The sequence below is a fragment of the Sycon ciliatum genome, chromosome 8, assembly GCF_964019385.1.
Source record: "Sycon ciliatum chromosome 8, ocSycCili1.1, whole genome shotgun sequence".
NCBI classification, from domain to species: Eukaryota; Metazoa; Porifera; class Calcarea; order Leucosolenida; family Sycettidae; genus Sycon; species Sycon ciliatum.
In genome coordinates, this window is record NC_088650.1 from 9,724,408 (window position 1) to 9,746,712 (window position 22,305).

Below are 22,305 nucleotides of genomic sequence, written 5' to 3' on the forward strand. Positions count from 1 at the left end.
CAAACACCACCGCCAGGGTTTCGCGTTCTGCAGCAGTGTAATTTCGCTCCGCTTGTGACAGCTTACGACTGGCATATGCCACAGGATGCCAAGCACTATCGCTTTCCCCCTGTTGGAGAAGGACGCCTGCTATTGCAAAATCACTTGCGTCTGTTGCAACTCTGAAAGGCTTCTGCACGTTTGCTAGTTTCAACAGCGGTGCACTCAACAAGGCCTGTCTCAGGGATTCGAATGCATGCTGACGGGGGCCACTCCATTCGAACCTGGCATGTTTGCCAGTGATCTCCTCTAATGGCCGCGATATAGTAGAGTAGTGCTCAATAAATCTTCTAAAGTAGTTCGCAAAACCAAGGAACTGTCTCACCTCCGTAACTGTCGTCGGTGGCTGCCATTCCCTCACTGCTTTAAGCTTCTTTGGATCTGGAGCGATACATTCACCGTCGATGCGATGCCCTAGAAACAGAACATCCTTGACACCAAACTCACATTTCGACTGCTTACAGAATAGCCTATTTTTCCGGAGCGTCTCAAGAACTGTCTGGATATGTTCAAGATGATCTTGCCAGGATTTGCTGAAGATAAGAATATCATCCAGAAACACTACCACAAACCGCCGTAAGTACGGTTGGAGAATACTGTTCATCAATGACTGAAACGTGGCAGGGGCGTTAGTTAATCCAAAGCCCATAACCCGGAACTGGAAATGACCGAAGGGAGTATTGATAGCCGTCTTAGGTACATCTTCCTGACGGATCCTAAGCTGATTATATCCCGAGCGTAAATCCAGCTTACTGAAGTATGAGCTACCTTGAATGGTATCAAACAGGTCATCAATGTTTGGGAGGCAAGCTTTGTTTTTGATGGTGATCCTGTTCAAATTCCGCCAATCACAAACCATGCGCAATGAGCCATCAGACTTTTTAACGAAAAAGCGGAAGCAGCGGAAGCGTGCTGGGCCCATAACCCAGAGGTCGATGGATCGAAACCATCCTCTGCTACCAGTGTAACCGTTTGAAGGTATTCTTGGAAAAGACAATGCTTGCTCAAGGCAACACAACTGATATAGGGCACTTCGTGCCCTAAGGTGATAACGCGCGTGCTGACAGGATAGGGAAAGGTGCAAGATACAGAGCTAGAGGGCAGATAAGGTTAGCGCTAACAGGGAACTGTTACAGTCCTGGCCCCGTTTGCCACAAAACTTGGTTTTACTGTAGTGTAAGCTGATCATGACCCTGGCCCTACATGCAGAAATCTTGATCGCCGGAAACCACTTTGGCTTGAATGGACCCCGGGCTACACTGCTGTCCTCCAATATCCACTGGTTCGCGTGCAGGTGTGGGGATAGGCGGGGACTCGAATTGTTTTCATCAACTCTTCGAGACACGAATCGATACCGGTACGGGCTTCACTCAACTTTCTTTTACCCTTCCCCATGGGCCGTGACAGTGTTGCTATTGCATGTATTGCATTACTCATTTATAACTCGGATACTTGGCCAGTACCAGTATTACAATAGAATTAAACTACAATTGTGGAAGAAATTAGTTTCTTGTTACAGTCGTGGATCATGGATAGTTGCTTCATAACTCGTTCCAATTCCATGTGATTTCTTCTACCGGTACTGTACATGGTATTTTATTTTTACTCATTTTAATTATAATATATTCAATATTTTAATAACGAAGGTACGTGTTGGGTCGTAGGTATCCACGCAAACACACATCCAGTCAAAATAAGGCACTTGTCAAAGTATCCGAACGTTTTCGGTCCCTTCTCATCAAGGATTATACAGGGAATGGCTCAAGTTGGAAAGACTAAAACTTATATAGCGTAAAGATATGAGATAACAACACTCGTGACGTCTGTCTGCGTCGGGAAGGGTTACGCGAAGCCAAGTAAAAATACGGACTGATGAGGACGCACGTACAACGACAACGGAAGTGACAACAACAGTCAATATTCGAAAACGTGGTAGACCGCGAAAACGAACCTCAATATCGAACACCGGACACGTTGGAGTAAGAAGATCAATAGAAATCCGCAATGGAGGAGACGTAGCTGAAAGGACACTGGGCATCGCGCACACAACGGCTAGTGTCAGAAAACGTGGAAGGCCGCGGAAAAGCAAAGAGACGGATAGTGGTGATGCCGCGAGGAGGCGAGATGACGGGACATTGGAGGAGACAACACCCAACGGAGCTAAGAATCGCACTTCGTCCATCAAGCAACATCTGTCAGCCCGTACCAATTGTCGTGAGTTGTACAGTGATAATGTGTTCTCAATATTGTCACGTGGTAGATGCGCGTTGCATCTGGCTGTGTTAGAAGCTTTGTATATCCGTAAGTTAGATCCTGAACTTTGCGTACAGAAAGAAAATGTGTTGTCGCTACAATTGTTTGGTGTTACTCCTCGTCGAGGTGTTAACAAAGTAACTTAATTTGCTCACTATGTTCTTGTCACTATTATTATTTCCTTCGAGTTTTTGTGTCGTGCTGAACTTGATAATTTTCCACCTTGTCACGAGTGTTGTTATCTCATATCTTTACGCTACTTCGAAGTATATAAGTTTTAGTCTTTCCAACTTGAGCCATTCCCTGTATAATCCTTGATGAGAAGGAACCGAAAACGTTCGGATACTTTGACAAGTGCCTTATTTTGACTGGATATGTGTTTGCGTGGATACTTACGACCCAACACGTACCTTCGTTATCAAAGTATTATCCGCCTCCGACTTCTTGTAATATTCAATATTACAAGTAATAAGAAAAGGGTTTGCTCCCCACACCGGAGCTCGCGCTATTCCGCCGACTTTACTTGACACTTGACTGACTCACGACTGCCATCCAGAGCACACGAGAAGTCCATCGAACCTTCGACTCGGCAAACCTGCAAGAAAGCACCACTCCCTGCTCAATACACAGTGTTTCGGGGAATTCACCCCTCATCAGTTGAGCTTGAGTAGGCTGAGGAAGATTGTGCCTGAAGAGCACCACTTATATAGTGCTCTCCAGGCACGACCATCACCAGGGATGCAAACTTACAGAGACGCTCCGTTTTCAGCGCGACAAACACCTCGTGAGCACCAGATAGCAGCGTGAGTCAGTGTCGCTCCTGGACGGTGAGACAGACGTCGAGGACCCTCGGTCATGTGTGCTCTGGATGGCAGTCGTGAGTCAGTCAAGTGTCAAGTAAAGTCGGCGGAATAGCGCGAGCTCCGGTGTGGGGAGCAAACCCTTTTCTTACAAATCATCGCCGAGGTCGCAACCACTACTTCTTACAAGTAATAGTTAGTGATTTCAATATGGACACAGGCAAAGTCACGTGACTCAAGTCTGACCAAGGGGCAAGGGTACATCATTACTACTACATGACTATGACTCTTGCCAGTCTTGGTCTGACCAAAAAGGGAAAGTAATTACATGTAGCTGCAAGAGTCCGTGCACTCTTGGGATCGATGGAGTGGTACTGGACCTACTGGTACTAGTGGTAGAGCGGCGTTGGAGACGGTAGGACCCCCTCTACTCGTTGAGTCAAAGAGCTCGACATCAACTAGTGAAGACCCCGTCTGATCTGTACGTGTAGCTGTGGGATGCACCGACGTATTAGTAAAGCGGGGATGTTTGTTTTCCCCTTCAGAATCACCTCCCTCAAGCAGGGTACTGTCTACATTACACAGGACCTTCTGAAGTGTTTTCGGTGGTTTTTCTAAGCAGAGACAGAGTCATCATGATTTTTTGTTCAAGCGAGTGCGGTGCAGGTGCTCATCTCTCGTTGCCTATCATGCCCCCCCCCCCCCCTAGGCTATAGGCTATGCTATAGCGCTATGGCCAAACCAGGGAGTCGTCAAATACCAGGGAGTCATATTTGACGACTCCCTGGGCCAAACATTGGTACTTGCACCTACATTGCAGATCTACAGTAGTTCCAAAATGAGTTTTGCAGTTGCGGGCGAAACTTTTCTCCAGCCACACGACGCGACCTGGGACTCTGGGAGTCAGGTTTTACCAAGAGTTTGTACTTTTGGTTTTACATGTACCGGTACAATCAAGAAGAGTTTTTGTTTTGTTTTTGTTTTTTACTATTATTCACAAACCCAACTCGTAAAATAAATAATTATGTGGACAAAAACAAACAGCTACTGAGCAGGGGCTGCACTGGGCAGCAGTGATGGTGAGGTACCAGGGGCTCCACCGACCAAAGGTCTCGGCTTCAATGCCACAAGCACGCACCAGGAAAAAGAAACAGAAATGTAAAGCAAAGCTAGATCTAGCTATGGGGAAGTAGAATGGGTAAAAGTACCGGTAGGTGTTTAGAAAAATAAAAACAAGATGAAAAGAGATTGTTTATTATCAGTGTTTGGACTGATGTACATGTCAACTTCATCAACCAAAACGTATGAACTTTTTTAATAGATCTGAAACGAAACTCGCACAAAGAAGTGTAAAGAAAACAAGCTAAAAAACAGAAAAATAATAAGGCACCCATTTTGATAATCCAGGGGATGGCCCACGCCTGGTAAAAGAATAAGCAGAGAAAAGAAAAGAATCATAACAAGTTTTTCCATGTACATGTACATGTATGCAAAACACAGCTGAGCACTCTGAGCAAGGCCAGCGGGTCCGGCAAGCGACGGGCTCGAAAAATTACAGGGAATCTGTTGCCCAGTACCAGTTGCTGTCTCTCAGGTGTCGGTAGACCTTTGTCTTGAATGACTGAAAACGTGTTTTGTGTGGGCGCTGCGACAGCAGCCTGTCAGGAAGGGAGTTCCATGCGCCAATACAGCAGTACGGGAACGACCGCTTCACGACGGATGGAGCTGAGACAGGGAGCGTGTCTGACAGTTGATAGGCGTGGCTGGTGGCATTATTGTGCTGGTTCCTGGTTCTGGGGTTGGCTGGAGAAACGCGATGCGGTGGCAATACAGCAAGTAGCTGAGGAGGACCAGTAATGAAATGCAATTTGTACATGCACGAGAGAGCAGCAACAGTCCGGCGGACAGCCAGACTCAGTACGAGGTGATTTGTAAAAATTTTACATGGCATATTATTTTACAAATCGAGTAAAATTAAATAATATTATCACTGTTGAGGACGATTGCATTCTTCCCATGAAGTGTTTTTGTTAGTTCGACAGACAAGTGAGTTGCCATTGTAATGTAGTTTGTAAGCATCAGCAGCGTTTAGCGGAATTGTTTTCTTCCACGGCCTTGTGAGATGTCAATCATGGATCGAAATTCGTGAATTTGTGGTCAATGAGGTAAAATATCCCTCAATGGATGCTTGAAGAACGTCCAAGAGCCAGCGAGCATATTCTACGGCAGGTGGAAACCCTAGGCTGGTCACCGATGCCAGCATTGAGTCTGTCACACCGTCAAAGTAGCAGGGCTGAAGAAGAGATTAGCCAAAAAGGTGAAGGTCAGAAACCGTGCTGCAATTTTGACAAAAGGTGTCTTTCACTCACCTATCATGAAAGGTGATTCAAATCCAAGTCCGAAGCTGCTGATGCTTATGGCATACAGGTTAATAATTAGCTGTTCAGTAGAGCTGCGTATGAAACTCAGCTTGCTACCTCAGAAGTGCTGGTAGAGATTCACGATGGCAAAGTGCAAATTCAGGAAATGCGGCATGAATGTATGTTGGGGGTTGACGGCGGAGCACCCATTGAGGGTGGTCTGCAGTCTTCTTCCAACACAGAAGTATTATGAATCAGGTGAAGGAGTCACTGCACTTGTCTTGGAGAGTATGAAAGCCCCAACATTGTCAGTATGTGCCGGTTAAATGCACTGTGGCCCAGATGCACGAAGGCACCCTGTCGTGGGACGGCCGGCGCGCATCATGGATGGTATTTTGCTTAGTGTGGTTATTTCACGTAAGAGGATGCACTGCAAGTTGAAAGAAATGGAGCAGCAAGATAAGGTCTGCGTTCTCATGCTCTACAATGCCGGCAGGCGGTCAAAGATACCCTACCGTTTGGAACCGCAATTGACGACGTACAGAAACCAATACGTAGGGCAACCTGCAAAACCAGTCTGCTTTCTCTGCATGTGACTTGCTTCAGATGTATCTTGATTTCCCATTGAAAGCTTCTTGACACATTCAGGTCATATTTGTTGATGTTAGACCCTATTTTACTGACTTGTAAAATTTTGTACACACTTTTTCTGGGTGAAAAAATGCATGCAAAGCAACCCCACACTGTGACTCCCATGTTTGTGGTGTTCGATCAAGAAGTCCATACGTGGATAGAGGACATACATAGTGACAGAATGAGACCATGCACACTTCAAAACTCGCCAGGGCAACGGAATGATAGCCTTTTTTACTTTCATGTAAAATTATTACAAATCACCTCGTACAGTAGTAGAGTCGTGCGCTGAAGAACGTGGAGCCCAAGAACGTCCAGCCTGAAAATACTAAGAACGCCACAGCCTAGCCTAGCGAACGGCGGTGTTGGCTTTCTGGCAGCTTGTGGGATACTCGTACTCCCTGACTAGTACATGTACATTGTACATCCAGTACGCACTGTTTCTAAGAACGTGCTATAAGAACGTGCTATAAGAACGTGCTATAAGAACGTGCTATAAGAACGTGCTATTAGGGCGCGCTCACACTGCGACCATGAGCACGCGTCCATGCGTCAGAAAAACGCAGAAACGTGGAAGTCGTGCTCACACTAGGCCTCGTAGACGCGTAGACGTGAAGTTGTCACACAAACTTTACGAATTGCAGTTCGTATCCAAAAGAGTTCGTGCGTTTCCTAATAAAGTTGTGGCCCGTTTTGGATGTAATTTTTCACATGTTGCATATGCGCATGTTGGAGGAAGTGCCTCGTGGCTCGTATTCTTGAAGTCGACGAAAATAATTCATACAATCAGGTAGGTTTGGACTCTTGAGGGACTGCCATGCCGCTGACATCCAAGCGCTTTCGCTTTCGCTTTCCTGACCTCGTGGTCAGAGCAAGTGCCAGTGCAGTGGAAATTCCGGTAGTGGTTTCTTTCGTCTGTTGCCGAGATGAGAACTGTATTTTCCGATGATATGTAACTGAAATGTCTTGAGGTATGGCATTCCTTCATCGCAGAAAAGTAGAGAAAGATGATTTCCGAAACCGAAAAGCCAGACCAAGCTGCCATCGTATTGAACGAGTACACTGTAGAAATTGGTCACTGACCCGATCACAACGAAGCAACTACAAAAACAAAAACAAAATCGACATCGTCCAAAAAGGGCAAAGAATGGCGGTGCGTGCGTGCAGGACCACAACTACAAAATTTTAAAAATGTGCAAATGTCGAGGTGACATCGACAACCGCCGATTTTCATGAATCAACACACCGGAATTTGAGAAATTGAACATACTTCAGGCCAGGTTGTACACAAATACGCTTCACGTCTACGATCATGTTGCCGCCAAGTCGTGGCACCCCCCTCCGGAGGTCGCGGTCACGATTTGAAACGTGGCCGCGACGTTTTGGTCAAGTTCATGCCGTTGCCATGCAACTTGGCCGCATGGCCGCATGGACGCTGGTTTTGGTCGCAGTGTGAGCGCGCCCTAAGAACGTGCTATAAGAACGCAGCCAGATTGCTTTAAAAAATAAGAACGTCAGAGAGTCATGAGGCTTACTTACCCCCTGGCCTTGGAAACAACGACACGTTCTTGGGCGCGCGACTCTACTGTAGAATCTGTTTATCTGCTAGCTACTAAGTACTATGTACATGTATCACGCGAGCTCGGTAGAATGTGGATTGTGAAAGCAAGAACACAGAACCAAGCTCAGTCAATGATGACATTGTGCTGCATGCCGCTTTACTTTGTCTTGCTTTTGTGACGGCACCATTACAGTCATAATCATTACATGAGCAGCCACTCCCAAAAAGTCCTAAACGTTGGGTCTCTTTTCCCAAAACAGGACTGGCCGCGCCACGGCCACTTTCACTTTCCAGTACAACCGTACGGTGGAAAAGTACAAATCTTGCTAAAATAATTTGATTATTTGCAGCCGAAACTGTTTATCAGTGTGATATGCCGATTTATGGAGAACATGCGTGCGATTCATGTGGGTGTCGCAGACCTGAGCAGTGACTGAGATCGTGTCCGATGTTAATCGTAGGTCACGCACCTGCCTGCTAGCGCTAGCTGCATCTGTACCAGACTCCAGACTGACCAGAGTGCGGATCCTTGCGCTCCACTCCAGACTGCACTCCACATCAGGCACATCTGCACTCGGAAGTGTGTTGGGCAGCAAAAAAGGGAGGGTGACTTGTTAACTTTTGTACCCGCTCAAGACTCACCAGATCCTTCGTGTATTTTTTTGGTTGCTTGACACCATCCCTGTGGCGGATCGGACAGAACTCGGAGGGGAGCCAACAGCTGCTTGGTTTTGAGCTGCGTTCCTAGAGCGCTTCGCCGACAGTAGCTTTTCCTGTCCAGCATAATTTTCTCGTCTGGTTTAGTCCGCGAGTGGGATCAGTTGTAGTATTTTGGGACGTGCAAAAGAGCCGTGAAGTGGGTCCTACTCTTCAGGTGCCTTTAGCCGGTGACAGCGGTGTCTACGTAAAAGCTCGGCTGGTGTGCTGTGAGCCTGCTCCAGAGCCCTTGTATTGTCCAGTGGAGGTGCATCCAGGAACGAAATCACGATGGTTGACAAACTAGGTAAGAAGAAAGCAACAACTCTCTTATCCTGCGAGTCGTGTTTCTTATTTTGATGAGACCAGATATCAGTCGACCAGTGGTGACTTGAACGTTTGTGTTGGAAGTTACCCAGTAGTCGTGACTTGTGTTATTTTTTGTCAACGAGAGAATGGCGTGTACTTATTGTCGGAAGCCTGGCAAATCCAACTCTATGCGCTCCACCAAGTGCCGATTTGTGTCTGAACTGAGGCTTTTCTTCCACTGGGCGAGTGAGATGCAAACTTTAGGTCAATACGAAATTATAGAATGTTTTGTTATTGATTTGTTTCAGGGATCTTTTGCATTGTAGGTCGTAGTTTGAGGGAGATGAATTTATCTTGAAAAATGTTGCTGCCTTTTTATTTTACTGTTGTCCCAATTCCCATTCATGTAGTGTCGCATGCCCTTCGAATCTGTTTGAGAAGTTTTAGCTGACAGGACGTACATCCTATATCTGCACCTGGGGCAAGGGTTTGCAGAAGTGTGCTTCACATCCTCTCACACAATGCATACTTATCTGAGCGCAGCGTGGCACGTGTGGACGGCCTTCCTGCGAGGCGTTTGGGTCATGCCAGCCCTGAGAATGAAAATAACTGGTCTAGGGCCACTGTAGACAGCTAAACTGAGACCAAGGTTCAAACTGGATAATGTATCATGGTATGAAAGTGTCCTGATATTTGATTACAATAATGTAACAACACATGGAATAAATTCATTTGTTCAAACCAGTGCACCAAAATGATCAGCTTGCCTGCCCCCCCCCCCCCCCCCCCTTATTTTGTGTCTGCATGCTTGTCATTATGATCCACCAGGGAAGAGCCGTTTTTTTTTTTTTTTTTTGAAACTCGCAGTGCGACGCACCACACCGCGATTTTGTACAGCTGTTTTGACAGAGAAAGAGGGAGAGGGAGAGAGATAGATCTTGTAGCGTGATATTCTAATCATCAGTTGTCAGCTGCTAATACCGGTAGTGTTGCACTCCTCACAGTGACTTGCTAGCTACAGCTGGTAAACAGTTGTGTGTCAAACTTTCACACGTCAATAATATCTACATCTCCTAATGTCAGGCATGGTGGTGGCCTGGCGCAAGCAAAATTCCCTGTGCTGATTGTATAGCCGGTGGTATCGCGGACGTGCGAACTTTACTTTACTTGACTACCTGTAGTTGAGTGATGGTTTGAAGACATGCAGCTCTTTTAATAATAGCTTGTAAACTGGCGGTCAGTGCCGAACATCTCGTGCTTTACTGTCTGCCTGCGAACGGTTCTGTCACACCTTGCAAATCCATACTCTCTCTCTCTCCTCTCCTCTCACCGTCGCCATCAGTTCGCGCCTGGTGCAGTCAGACCTCGCTTATCCGGTCCTCTTTTATCCGGATCCCTCGCCATCCGGAAGAAAATCGTTGGTTACCGATTTACAGCATATGCCATGCATACATTCAGTATGTGTGTTCGATTATCCGGTTCCGTCGCCTATCCGGATATTTTTGTGGAAAACGGATGTGTGCGGTTATGCGAGGTGTGACTGTACCATCCATTGACTAGGCGCCATGCACGGACTGATGGTGGTGAGGAGAAGGAAACAGTATAGACTCACAAAATGTGACAGAAGTGTTTGCAGCTTCATCATAGATAGAGGGTGTACTACTTGGCGTGTGTTGAAAGCCTGTTTTCAGCTCATGCTAGCACTCTAAGTACTCCGGCGAAGGAACTCAGTTGAACTCTGGCAGTTAGAGTCAGCCAATGAAGATGGGTAGTCGTACCGGACTTTTTCAGTGGCTGGGATAGAGGGTTCTGTTTCTTTCTATCTTGGCGTCCCGCTTTGCCCGGTGCAATACTGGATTTCGAAAGCAGGGAAATCATATGTAGTCTGTAGGGCTTGGTACGGAGGCGGAGAGCACAGTTTTGAGAGAGAGAGCACATTAGTAGAAGATTGATTTTATACCTCCAAGGCATGCGCTTTTGTAATATTACTCATCCAGCCCAGTACAATCCATGTTCACCGGTAGAAGAGTAATTCTACACCCCCGAGGGCATGTGCTTTTCTAATATTACTCAATCTCTGGGTTGCTGCGTCTCTTTGGTGCAGCTCGGAGTGACTGACCGAACCAGTCAAGTGACCAGCAAATCATTTTTATATAGCCTCAAATCAGTGTTTTTGTAATGTCACTAAAGTTCTTCATCTGACAATAATTGTGTTTACTGTAGAGCAGGAAGTTTTAGCGATTGCCTTTAACTGGTCGCTGAAATTTCTGGTTGCAAAATCGGGTAGTGGGGATATCCCCACCGTGATTACTTGTTACCCAGTGTCCAGGCAAGCATGTGAGGGCGTATTTGTTTGGTATGGCGTAGAAGTGGTGCCGCAAGACCAGCGGGTGTGGTTGGAAAAGCTGCACCTGTCCTGGACCAAGCAGAACATGCTTGCTTGCTCCGGCGTTGAGGCCAAAACAGCCGGAGCATGCTCTGTTTGCACCGCTGTTTGAACCTCTTCTACATCCTACCAGCCAGCTACAGCCTGAGATGCTTCCTGTATCCTCTTTGTATTTCTGATTAGAAATTGTCACTTATCATGCTTGTGTTCCGCCTTGTCTTTTTTCTGCTGCAGCGAACAGTGAGGCCAATCTCCGCCGCATCATGATGGTGGAAAGTGCCTTTGGCGGTGCAGGAGAGGTGAGTGAACCAGATAATTTCGACAGGGGCGGAAGTTAAAGACGGATGGGGGGGGGGGGGATCAACGTAACTTTGCCTTGACTACTGTACAGGCAGAAAAATTCGTCAGTCAATAATTTCGTCCAAAGAAAGGGAGTTCGTCCGGTTCTAAATTCCGTCCATGGATCATGAGATTGCATTGAAAAGCTGGCCAAATCGACGTTAGTCTGGCATTTATTTTTAGTCCAAAAGCTCCTTGGACAAAAAAGATAAAATTAAATTCCAGACGAATATTTCTGCTTATGCAGTATGTTGTGTCATTATCGTAAGAAATGTGATCGTCTGAATTGTTGCAGAACTTCCTCTCTCCTTGCCATGTAAAAAGTTCTGGCCCAGGGCGTAGAGTACTCTCCAAGCAGTGCAGCATTCTACTTTTTTTTAATGTACAGTCCACTCTTGATTATAACGAACACCATTGAGCAGGAGAATTAGTTCTTTATAGCCAAAGTTCGTTATAACAAAAATGCACTTACACACGGGTTCAAACTGGGACATGGACAATGGTTCGCTATATCGCGAAATTCGCTATATGCGAGTTTGTTAGAAGTGGAGTCGACTGTAGTAATAATTATACCATTGGGTTCTGTTGCATGAGTTGGTAGTTGGAGCAATCCTCTGATGCTGGGTACGTTCTGTTACATTTCGTGACCCCATCACCAGTTCGTTGCTTACGTAGGCGTATCGTGCTAATCAAAATTCTTGTCTGCGTCGTCTCGATGCCTCGAAGCTGAGATTTGAAGATTTCCAACGCTGTGCAACACCAACCCGGTGAAATGCACCAAAACAGGGCTGTGCTCGGTTGGTTCACTCTTGGTCTGCTCTTGTATGTGCGCGCGTGTGTGTATGTGTGTTCATGTGTGCCCGTGTCTGTTTTCTGTCTCGCAGGCGCTTCAAAAATCTGGCCGTGTACTGGTTGGAGAAGGAGTATTGACCAAGATTTGCCGGAAGAAGCCCAAGCCAAGACAGGTAGGTGTAGTCACAGGCGTTGTTGTTGTTTTGCTGCTGTTGTTGTTGTTGTTGTTGTTATTTTTTATATTTTAGTACACCCAACTCGCAACACACGGACAGTCCTAGGTTACACCACGTACAGTAAATTGTCAAAATTTCACCCAGGAGGGCATCATCATTTATTTTACTTCCAGGTATATAAACAGGCAAGAAAATGCCTTCTCACTAGACCAGGTCTAGTTCTCACAAAGAATCTGGGTGTATAGTATAGCTTGGCAGAAGTTTCTACATCTACTTCGATGCACCGCTATTTTTCCATGGCCGTGCATGTGAGTAAGTTCAGCATGGGGTAGACAGTACTGGACACCTCCAGCGCCAACCCATTTTCTGTGTTCATGTTACTTTGGCCTGGCGAAGGAGTACACAAGTCGCTTTTGTAGCAGTGCGCTGTGTAATTCTATACAAAAGTCTGGATTCGTGAATTTAGAACTAACTTCGAAAGATTGAATCTGGTGTCATAACTAATGTTACTTTGTAAATTACAGAGAGGACAGAAACATTACTGTTCGGCTCACAACAAGAGAGAGAGATAATGGAAGCAAGGCAAAAAGGCAAGGAGCGGCGAATTCTGCTCACCTGCTGAATACGGTGTACGGTACAACTATACCAAAAGGGAAGGCCAGCGGCGCACTGGAATCTAGTTGTACACAGCTGTAGTACGCATGCAAATAAGGATAATACGGTGCGGAAGTGAACGGCGCATGCTGATACGGGAAAGCGGTCGTAATACATATAAGTGTGACCGCGAGACCGGAGAATTTCATGAAGCCAATACTATGAGAATTTCATTGAAACCGAAGTAAATCAGGTCATGTGACCGAGAATCCGCTACACTTTGTGCAATTTGAGCACGCTCCAGCGTCGCTCGCATTGTACAAAATGCCGGTGCGCCCCATTACCACCTTCAGTGTGTTGCCCACTAACAGCATTCCGTTGTGAACTTGTGTCTGCTACAGTTTTTCCTTTTCAACGATGTTCTAGTGTATGGCAACATCGTCATCGACAAGAAGAAGGTATGTGTCAGTTAGGCTCGGTGTTTGCTCTCACCTTGCAAGCTGGTCTTAGAACTGTGGCTCTTTTTTTCGGCACCATACATCGGTGGAACTCCTTAACCTGCCGTACTGATGTTGTGCAGCTGTGCCAGAATTTCATAGGGCGGTAAAATAAGTTGAAATGGTTTGAATACTGCGTAGAAGATAGAATATTCGTTCAGTGATGGTCGAAGAATTCATGTTTGGTTTAGGGGCTAAAGTGTGCAGCGAGATGCCCAGTTCGAGTACATGTAGGTGCTACAGTCCATTTCAAAACTATAGACGCGTACCTAGGCAAAAATCGTTATGCCAGCATCTATACCACATAAAATCTGTGATCACTTTGTGCATAAATTTTTCCAAATTGGGCGTCTGTTATCCAATCCTTTAGAAACTATATGAGAGTGGAGCGATCCTGAGCAATATTCCGAAAACTATTCTCAAAAAGTCCCAGCCAAATTTGAAATATTTCAAAAACCCTACGCGTCTATAGTTTTGAAATGCACTGTAGTACTCTGATTACCACACAGCCAGGGAGGTTCCGGAGTACGATTTTTCGTGCCAAAATCCGTGGAGGCTCTACGGATTTTTTATACGTCGTTTTCGAGCAGTGAAAAGTTCCGGGGTACGGAACTTATGTGTTTGCCGTCATTGCCTAGGTTACTATCGCAAACACGTCACATTCCCGCGCTATGCCTTTTTATTTTGAAAATTTGTACCGAAATCAAAACTTCCCGCGAAAAATCGATGTTTCTCGTACCAAATTTGTACGCGAAAAAATATTTCTGCACCCGATGACGCAAAATCTCCATACGAAACATGGTTCGTATAAAAGCCAGTCCACACGGATTCTCCGTGCCGAAAAATCGTATGGAGCACGCCTGGAAAAAATCCGTAGCGCCCATACGGATTTTGGCACGGAAAATCGTACCCCGGAACCTCTCTAATATCCACTGCTTGCTGCTCTGAAACTGCTGAGGTCTTACAAGTAGCCTCAGCTGACGTCAATTTACTTAGTTGTTCCCAGGCTGTCGTTGTAGTCGCCCATGTGCCGGATTTTACGTCAATGCTGGGATGACGAAAGCTTAGTATACTGTAGACGTAGCTGGAGCTAGCTTCCTCTTCAGAGTGTGACTAAGCCACGTAATTGTGTGCGTGCGTCTGCTCCTTTGCAGTACAACAAGCAACACGTCATGTCACTAGTGGATGTACAGCTAGCGTCTTTGGACGATAATGGCGGTGAGTGTCGGAAATCATGTGCCCGCAAGCAAGCTGTCGCAGTGTATGTTTTGAGTCTGTTTGTGTATGTGTGTGTTTTTGTTTTGGTGGTGGCGGTGGGGTGGGGTTATGTCTACGCACAACAATGTACTGTCGTGAACATGGAAATCCGGTCGTATCTCAAGCTATCCAGGGTGCTGGCCATGCAGCCGTGTGTACACATGCGATCAACACATGCGCTGCACGCAATGGAGGACACCAGGCCCGAGTCATTCGACCCGATTTCCATGTCCAAGGCAGTACTTCAATGTAGAACTTCCTTTGGTACGGCTTTATTATTATTATTATTATAGTATACCTTTTTGATCCTTGTCAGGAGGATCTAAGCTGTAATAGGGTATTCACACGACGGGCAAATCCACGTGCACCGGAAAGTTGCTATGGTGTTTTACCTGTGAACGAGAAAAGTGGCTGAAAAGTCCAAGCGAGCTGGGGGCCCACTTTCACGATAATCGTGGCGTGCACGAGTACATTTACACCAAAAAGCGCTAAACAAGACTTGATTTTTTACGCGGCTCTTAATAATTATTTTCAAAACGAAACTCCATCAAACCCACTCACCCCCAAACGAAAACATTTCGTTTTGAAAATATTATTGGTAACCTTGGACGGCCCCTTAGAACATGATAATTATTGTATGCGTGTTTTGAAAATTTGAAATACCCATGGCTACTGGTCCGTGAAGCATTCAAAAAGGCAAACGTGCCTGTCGTGAAGTGCAGCTGTGTGAATCCGCACAGTCACTTTTCTCGTATGTCACTCCCTGTAAAACGTGCAAGTGCTTGTCGTATGAATACCCTATAAGGCGTTTTCTAACTGAACTTTCAGTGGATTAGAAAATGGAAGGAATTCATTTCCTATTCATTGGTTTGAGGGAAAGATGCAAACTGGAAAAGTGCGCGAAGAAAATGTTCACTGTCGCCACTAGGACTAGAACCAGGGGCATTCTCTTGAGGCCAGCGATGCTCTAACCGCTGAGCTATGGTGTAGCTGTAATTCATTTCCTATCATGGTATTTTTATTATTCTGTTGCGTGTATTGTGATTTGCGTACAGAGCTAAAGTATGGCTGGCAGATCATCTCCCCGCACAAGTCTTTCGCAGTATATGCAGCCACGGCGACCGAGAAAGCCGAATGGATGGCACACATCAACAAGTGCATCAACGACCTTAGAAAAAAGAGTGAGGATCTTCTTCTTTTCTTTCCACTGAATGTTGTGTATCCAGTTCCAGATGACATGTGTGTGGGTTCGAGCATGCAGGCTAGTAACGATGGCAGGAGAATACCTTACACCATGTTGTCTTAGGAGGGATAGTTTCTGGCCAGTGCAGTAAAAGGCCGTAGCTTTGTTAAGAAACGCACTGATTGGGTATTTCTGGTCGTGTCACCAATGTAGCATGTGTGACTAGAAAGTGGTGTCCGGATGTGTGTGCACGCACACGTGTGGGTGTGCCCTTTCAAGACGTTTAGTTTAGGTTTGGTTCCAGCGCAAGTAGGAGTGTGTTTGCGCTGTTATTGCTTCAGCGATGGTCTGATGTAAACTTTGTGTGTGTCTGTGTTTGGGACAATGTTGTGTGCAGGTGGTGTAGAGGGACCGTCGGTAGAAGGCGCAGCTGTATGGGTACCAGACAGCAATGCAACGATGTGCTTGGTCTGTGAGAAGACAAAGTTTTCCGCCATCAATCGTAGAGTGAGTCGAAGTCGTTGTGCATTGCTGTGCTCTCTCTCTCTCCTTCTCTCTCCTCTCTCTCTCTCTCTCTCTCTCTCTCTCTCTCTCTCTCTCTCTCTCTCTCTCTCTCTCTCTCTCTCTCTCCCTCTGTCTCTCTCTCTCTGTGTCCCCCCCTCTCTCTCTCTCTCTCTCTCACTCTCTTCTTTTCTCTCTCTCCTTCTCTCTCTCTCTCTCTCTCTCTCTCTCTCTCCCTCCCTCCCTCTCTCTCGCTCTCCTCTCTCTCTCTCTCTCTCTCTCTCTCTCTCTCTCTCTCTCTCTCTCTCTCTCTCTCTCTCTTCTCTCTCCTTCTCTCTCCGCAGTGAGTGCCCGGATACTAGTAGGATGAAACTATCCTTGTAGCTGTTGGCCACTGTGGTGCCAGGCTGCTTGTGTTCAAAGGCCATTAGGCAATACACATAGATGTACTGCTACTATGCTGCTGCTCAATGAAATTGAGTCCATGCCACTGCGGGCGCTGTCCAGCCCTAGACCTGCGAACACCCCAGCATGTGAACAGGGTGCAGGGCGTGACTCTCGCGATCGGATTTCATTGAGCAGCAGTGTAGGTGTTACACCAAACGTGCACAGCCCTGATGCATTCCCGGAATCACAAGTTCTACGAGTGCTTTGCACAGACCTCAGCAGGACCTTGCATTGGCGAGTATAGGATTTCGCTTGCCACAGCTCTACTTGGTATCTGTTTGCAGGTGTGGGCTTCTGAATAACAGCAACGCACAGTCACATAAACACCAACCTGGCCAATCACGTGTGGCGACCACATGTTCAATTTCTCTTTACTGCTCTTATTGACGGTGGTTTACTTCTCGGCGTTGTGTTTGTGTGTTCAATGCTCTGCACCGTGTTGCAGCACCACTGCAGAAAATGCGGCACGCTCGTGTGCGGCAACTGCTCCAAGCACAAGTGGCTGCTGCCGCAGATCAGCAACAAGCCGGTGAGGATCTGCACTCGCTGCTACGCCGCGCTGCGCTCGTCTCCGGAGTCCGCTGCCACGGCCACCGCGCCGGGCTCTGTGCCCGACAGTCCGGCACCGGTCACTTCCAAATCTGCCGCAGCACCTGCGGCGGCCGCCTCGGAGGAAGCACCCGAAAGCAGCGCGGAGTAAGTATTGTTTGTCAACGCTGTTACCTGTAGCTATCACGTTACAGTACAACCTATGTTTGCCGAACCCTGTACCAAGCGCCATCCTGTATTGACCAGACAGATTCTCATGCACCAAAGTGCTGTGTGTCAAACGTTTAGATTGCCGGGCAATACTGTTGCACCCTTGTCTGGGCCAAAGCGCTTCACATATGTTGCACTCATGCAAAGGCACAGTGTATCCCAAGTGAAACCCCAATTCATAGTATCACAATGCTACTTTTTTCGGTCTTGTTACCGTATTTCCGCGCATATAAAGCCATGTCGTTATAGGTGAAACATCGTTGTTTCGGACCAAATTTTTGGAGAAAATTGCCTCGGTTTTATTAACGCCATGGCGCTAAAAGTGAGAGACGCGTACATGCGAAAAAAGTATGAACTTCGAGTACTCGTACGGTGCCGTTGCACGTTCATGTCGAGCATCCATGTACTTTCAATTTTCCCTGAAAATTTCGAATTGTGAACCTATTGTGTACAAGGTGGCATACAAACTTATGTGAAGGTGCGGTGGCGGTATGGCATGTGACAGTGGGGATGCCGATGGGTACATGCAGAGAGAATCACCGCTACTGTAGGTTCACTGAAAGAATTGAACTCACCTTTAACGCCAGATGCAACTTCCTCCACATTGAATTTTGTTCACTTATAACGCCATTGCTTTATAAGTGAGGGTGGCCTTATATTTGGATATAACGCCATGGCTTTATATGCGCGGAAATACAGCATGTACTGTGTACCCATTTCAAGTCCCATTGTGTACGGCTAGTGTACTGTGCCTATAGCTCCTGTAGAGTCTGGATCTGATGTCTTGCTTTCCGCACGTTCTGTTCTCGCTGTGCACAACCTCACACACACACGGATGTCCAGCAGTGCCACAGTGGTTTGGTGGTAGCTCTCCTGTTCGGCGGCAGCATTTCATGACTGTGGGTGTTTGCTTTGGGCATGTGTGTGTGTTTGTGTGTGTGTATGTGTGTGTGTGTGTGTGTGTGTATGTAGGGATGGCACTGGTGAAGGCTACATGAAGGTATGTATGCAACATGACGTTGTTTTTGAAACATTGTCGTCTCACCAAGGCCTGTGGCCAATAAGCATAAGCAAAGATCGTTTTTTGTTGTCTTTGGGTTGTGGGCCGTGCAGCCATTGGGATTCTTGTTCTGTCGTTACCATGTCTTCAGCGGCGTGTTGTTGACTTTGTATGAATGTCATTCTGCCATTTGCCATGCCACACGCTCCAGCCATCCAACGGAGGTCCTGATCCTGCACGCCTCTCTCTTCTGCCCGAGCCACCGCCACCGTCAGAACTTCTGTCCGATGAAGACTTGCCACCGGGAGATCCCTCTCGCCTGTCACAGTTTGGAGTGAGCTGCCCTTGGCTTGTGTGCTGCCACTCCCTGTCACATTCTCTCTCTCTCTCTCTCTCTCTCTCTCTCTCTCTCTCTCTCTCTCTCTCTCTCTCTCTCTCTCTCTCTCTCTCTCTCTCTTACACACACACACACACACTAAATGTGTGCACATCGTTGCCGTTGCATTCACAGCCTCGCCACAGCTTAGCTCGGATTTCGGTGACTGAGTGGAGATAGCTAATGGGCACTAGAGTGCACGATTTGTGAAAGGAATGCTGGTCACCTAATTCTACATTGCACCTGAAACCTGGCACCGAAATTTTAATGCACCAAAAATTACATGTCTTACAGTATTTCACTGGTTTGAGTGAAAAACACAGTAATTCCAAGCCTATAGCATGCTTCCCTTTTGTGTGTGTGTGATCACGTGATGCCTTTAGATCTCCAAGTCCGAACCGACAGCTCCGACTGACGAGTCTTCGGAAGATGATAATCGCACCACTGAGGCGGTCGAGGCCAAGGCTGGATCTTCGGACGAAGAAGATGACGATGAGGAAGACAAGGTATGTGCACATTCTCCATCTACAGTATGCCACATGTTATAAGTCGACCCCTAGTTGTGGCCTCGATTTCCCAGTTCAAGGGTAGTTAGACCCCGATTGTAAGTCGACTACCCCCCCTACACAGCACATGTAACATACACTTGGGAATATCCTATGCCAGTGCATAGGCTATTCCCAAGTTTACATGTATGTTAAAGACATGCATTCCACAAAGTATTTGGATTGACACAGAAAATCCCTACGTTTTGACGTACGACACAAACATGTATGTTAACAGGTGGGCTGGGTTGGAGGGCAGGATTTGATATTTTGTAAGAACAGTAACCGTATCGAATGGCCATGTCACATCGCTACGGGCAAAACGGCCTGCACTCGTAGGGGCTAGGTATCTGTGGCGTGCGCGGCGTCTTCCCTTCTGCTCGTGGCCGTGACTTCCGGCTTGTGTTCATTTCTGTGTGTTGTTGTGCATTGTGTCTCCTGCAACGTGTAGCGTGCGCATCCGGAGCCCTCCGTGTTCTTCGCCGACGCGCCCACCGACAAGCCGGAAGAATAATGAAACAAGCGGCGCGGCGAGTGCCAGAGTGTGAGTGAATGCCGTCACAAATTCAAACCGAATTCCTGTACAGTAGATTTTAGAAAGTAGTTGGAACACTAACGCCGTTATGCCTGAGATGTATAATATTCTCTTTGTTTGGCCGTGCTCTGTGTCAAATGCCTTCCTCCGCCTTGCAGTTCATAGACAAAGTGGTTCCATACGATTTTTTCAATTTTTACATCCAAGTTTTAGTAGTCTTTTCGCTGTATTTGTTGAGCCCCGTGTCCCCTCCCCTGGTCGCTATTGCCCCAAATTCCGATCATGTGATCGCAAGAGAGAAAGAGAGTATTTTCGCTTCTTGGCCCATTAGTAATTCTATCTTCTTGTTTGTCCTTTTTGTAAATTTTTGCGCGTTCCTGCTTTTTCCCATTGAGTCTGGGTCGCCGTGTCTTGTTGCTGCTATTTCCGACTCTCCCTCACAGCTGTCTGGGCGTTTTTATCACTAACCTTTTTATTATTATTGCGGGTACGTCGCCGTGTTCACTCAGGGGGGCATTTATCCTGTGAATGATCGAATAATAATTTTTAGTACCAGCACTCTCCTGCCAGGTGCCACAACCACCGTTGTGATTATGGCGCTGAGTAATCGCTATGCTTCGGCGTTGGAAAAGGACAATAGTTGTTGAACTGAAGGCGAATGAAGTGCTTGTCCATGCGCATGCCCGTGTGAGTGCTTCGGAAATGTTTGCATCAAGACAGGAGGCCATGACTCATAAGGAGTACAGTGTACTATGGTTGTGCTCGATGAAATCCGACCCAAAGTGCGTATTTGGCGCCCTCAAGTAGCACGCCATTGGCATTAACGCCCTGGAAGTGGCACGAATGCTGCTGTACGTACACATGTACAAATACAGTGATGTAATCGAAACTAGTCCAGGGTTGCCAGCTTTGCACTTCTGGTCGGATTTCACCTAGCGCAACTGTAGTACCGGTATGCAACTGTGCTTGCGGGTCAGTGCTGCTGCCTTCGTTGTGTACCGTATTTTACCGGTTGTAAGTCGACTCCGGATATGTCGACCCCCGTATCCGGAGGTCTCAATTCTGCGTTTTAAAGTTTTCACCCAAAGAAGCACTACTAACCACCTCCTGCTAATAACACATCAACAAATCATGTGAACATTCCTTATTGGAGAGTATAACGTCCCAATCCTTGAAAAGGCCAATAAACTGGCAAAAATGTGTAAACATGGTGCACTGGTGCCTGCGGTGCATGCAGCTCATTTTTTGTAAGATACAGTACTGATAGTTCCCGGTTTAATATTAGTCGAATCCCGGTTGAAAGTCGACCCCCAGGCCCAGTGCAGTCCCCCACCCTTTCTCCTTCTATTTTAAGTCGTAAAATGTCGACTTACAACCGGAAAAATATGGTAACCAGTCTGCATCATCATGCCCTGCACATTCACCCACTAAAACCCGCTATCTCAGCAATATCGTTCATGTACAAGTAAAATTCAGACGGGAAATTCAGTACTGTATAACATGTAATTTTAGGTGTAGTAAAATTTCGGTGTCGGGGACCTGCCAGGTTTCAGGTGTATTAGATGTACCGGTACTTGTAGAATTAGGTGACCAGCGTTCCCTGCACACACACACGCACAGTGCATACTCCAGTGCCATTTACTGAAGTAGGTGTAATTAAATTTAGGTGCGTGGTTTCTCTACCGAAATTAAAGCTACACCGATATTTTTTTTCTTCAGTATAACCAAGCCTCTTGTACGGGCAAAATAAACACTATTACGAGTGCAACCTCAACAGCACCGGACTGAGAAAAACGAGCAAAAATGGCTGTGAAAACAGTCGAGAGAGCAAAAATGGCTGTGAAAACAGTCGAGAGAGCAAAAATGGCTGTGAAAACAGTCGAGAGAGCAAAAATGGCTGTGAAAACAGTCGAGAGAGCAAAAATGGCTGTGAAAACAGTCTAGTATGAAGCCTTGGGAGGGAGCTTTAGATGCTGGTCATGGCAACCGCAAATCGGGCCGCGTCGTTTGCATCTGAGGGCACTCGGTGCCGATGGCCTCGCAGACTGGCAACAGCAGCACGGATGAGGGCAAAGCTGAGTTTACATCGGATGTAGGAGATTGTGGCAGTGTACGGCTCCTGCTTCTTGTCGGCGAGCATCGATGCCAGCCGAGCATAGAGTGCTGTCGCAGCTTTGCCATACACTCCAGTGTGATACATGTACAGTATTGTTCTTGTTGTGTGTGCTGTTGTGTGTGAACTATACTTTTGTGGGTCATAGGCTGTT

At 46.7% G+C, this 22,305-nt stretch overlaps 1 protein-coding gene across 4 annotated transcripts; it reads left to right on the forward strand.

Annotated features, from left to right (window-relative positions):
• The first annotated feature begins 8,236 nt into the window (after positions 1–8,236).
• On the forward strand, positions 8,237–20,691 carry LOC135823280 (pleckstrin homology domain-containing family F member 2-like). 4 transcript variants are annotated; one of them, XM_065336136.1, is made up of 12 exons: positions 8,237–8,649; positions 11,272–11,336; positions 12,261–12,341; positions 13,340–13,396; positions 14,590–14,653; positions 15,748–15,873; positions 16,273–16,382; positions 17,269–17,519; positions 18,555–18,582; positions 18,794–18,916; positions 19,342–19,464; positions 19,955–20,691. In XM_065336136.1, the coding sequence occupies exons 1-12, from the start codon at positions 8,634–8,636 to the stop codon at positions 20,015–20,017; spliced, it is 1,107 nt and encodes a 368-aa protein (XP_065192208.1). In that variant the 5' UTR covers positions 8,237–8,633; the 3' UTR covers positions 20,018–20,691. The 4 variants fall into 4 exon arrangements, with proteins under 4 accessions (XP_065192208.1, XP_065192209.1, XP_065192206.1 ...); XM_065336134.1 differs by lacking the exon at positions 8,237–8,649 and adding an exon at positions 8,702–8,915; XM_065336135.1 differs by lacking the exon at positions 8,237–8,649 and adding an exon at positions 8,703–8,897.
• Positions 20,692–22,305: the final 1,614 nt, after the last annotated feature.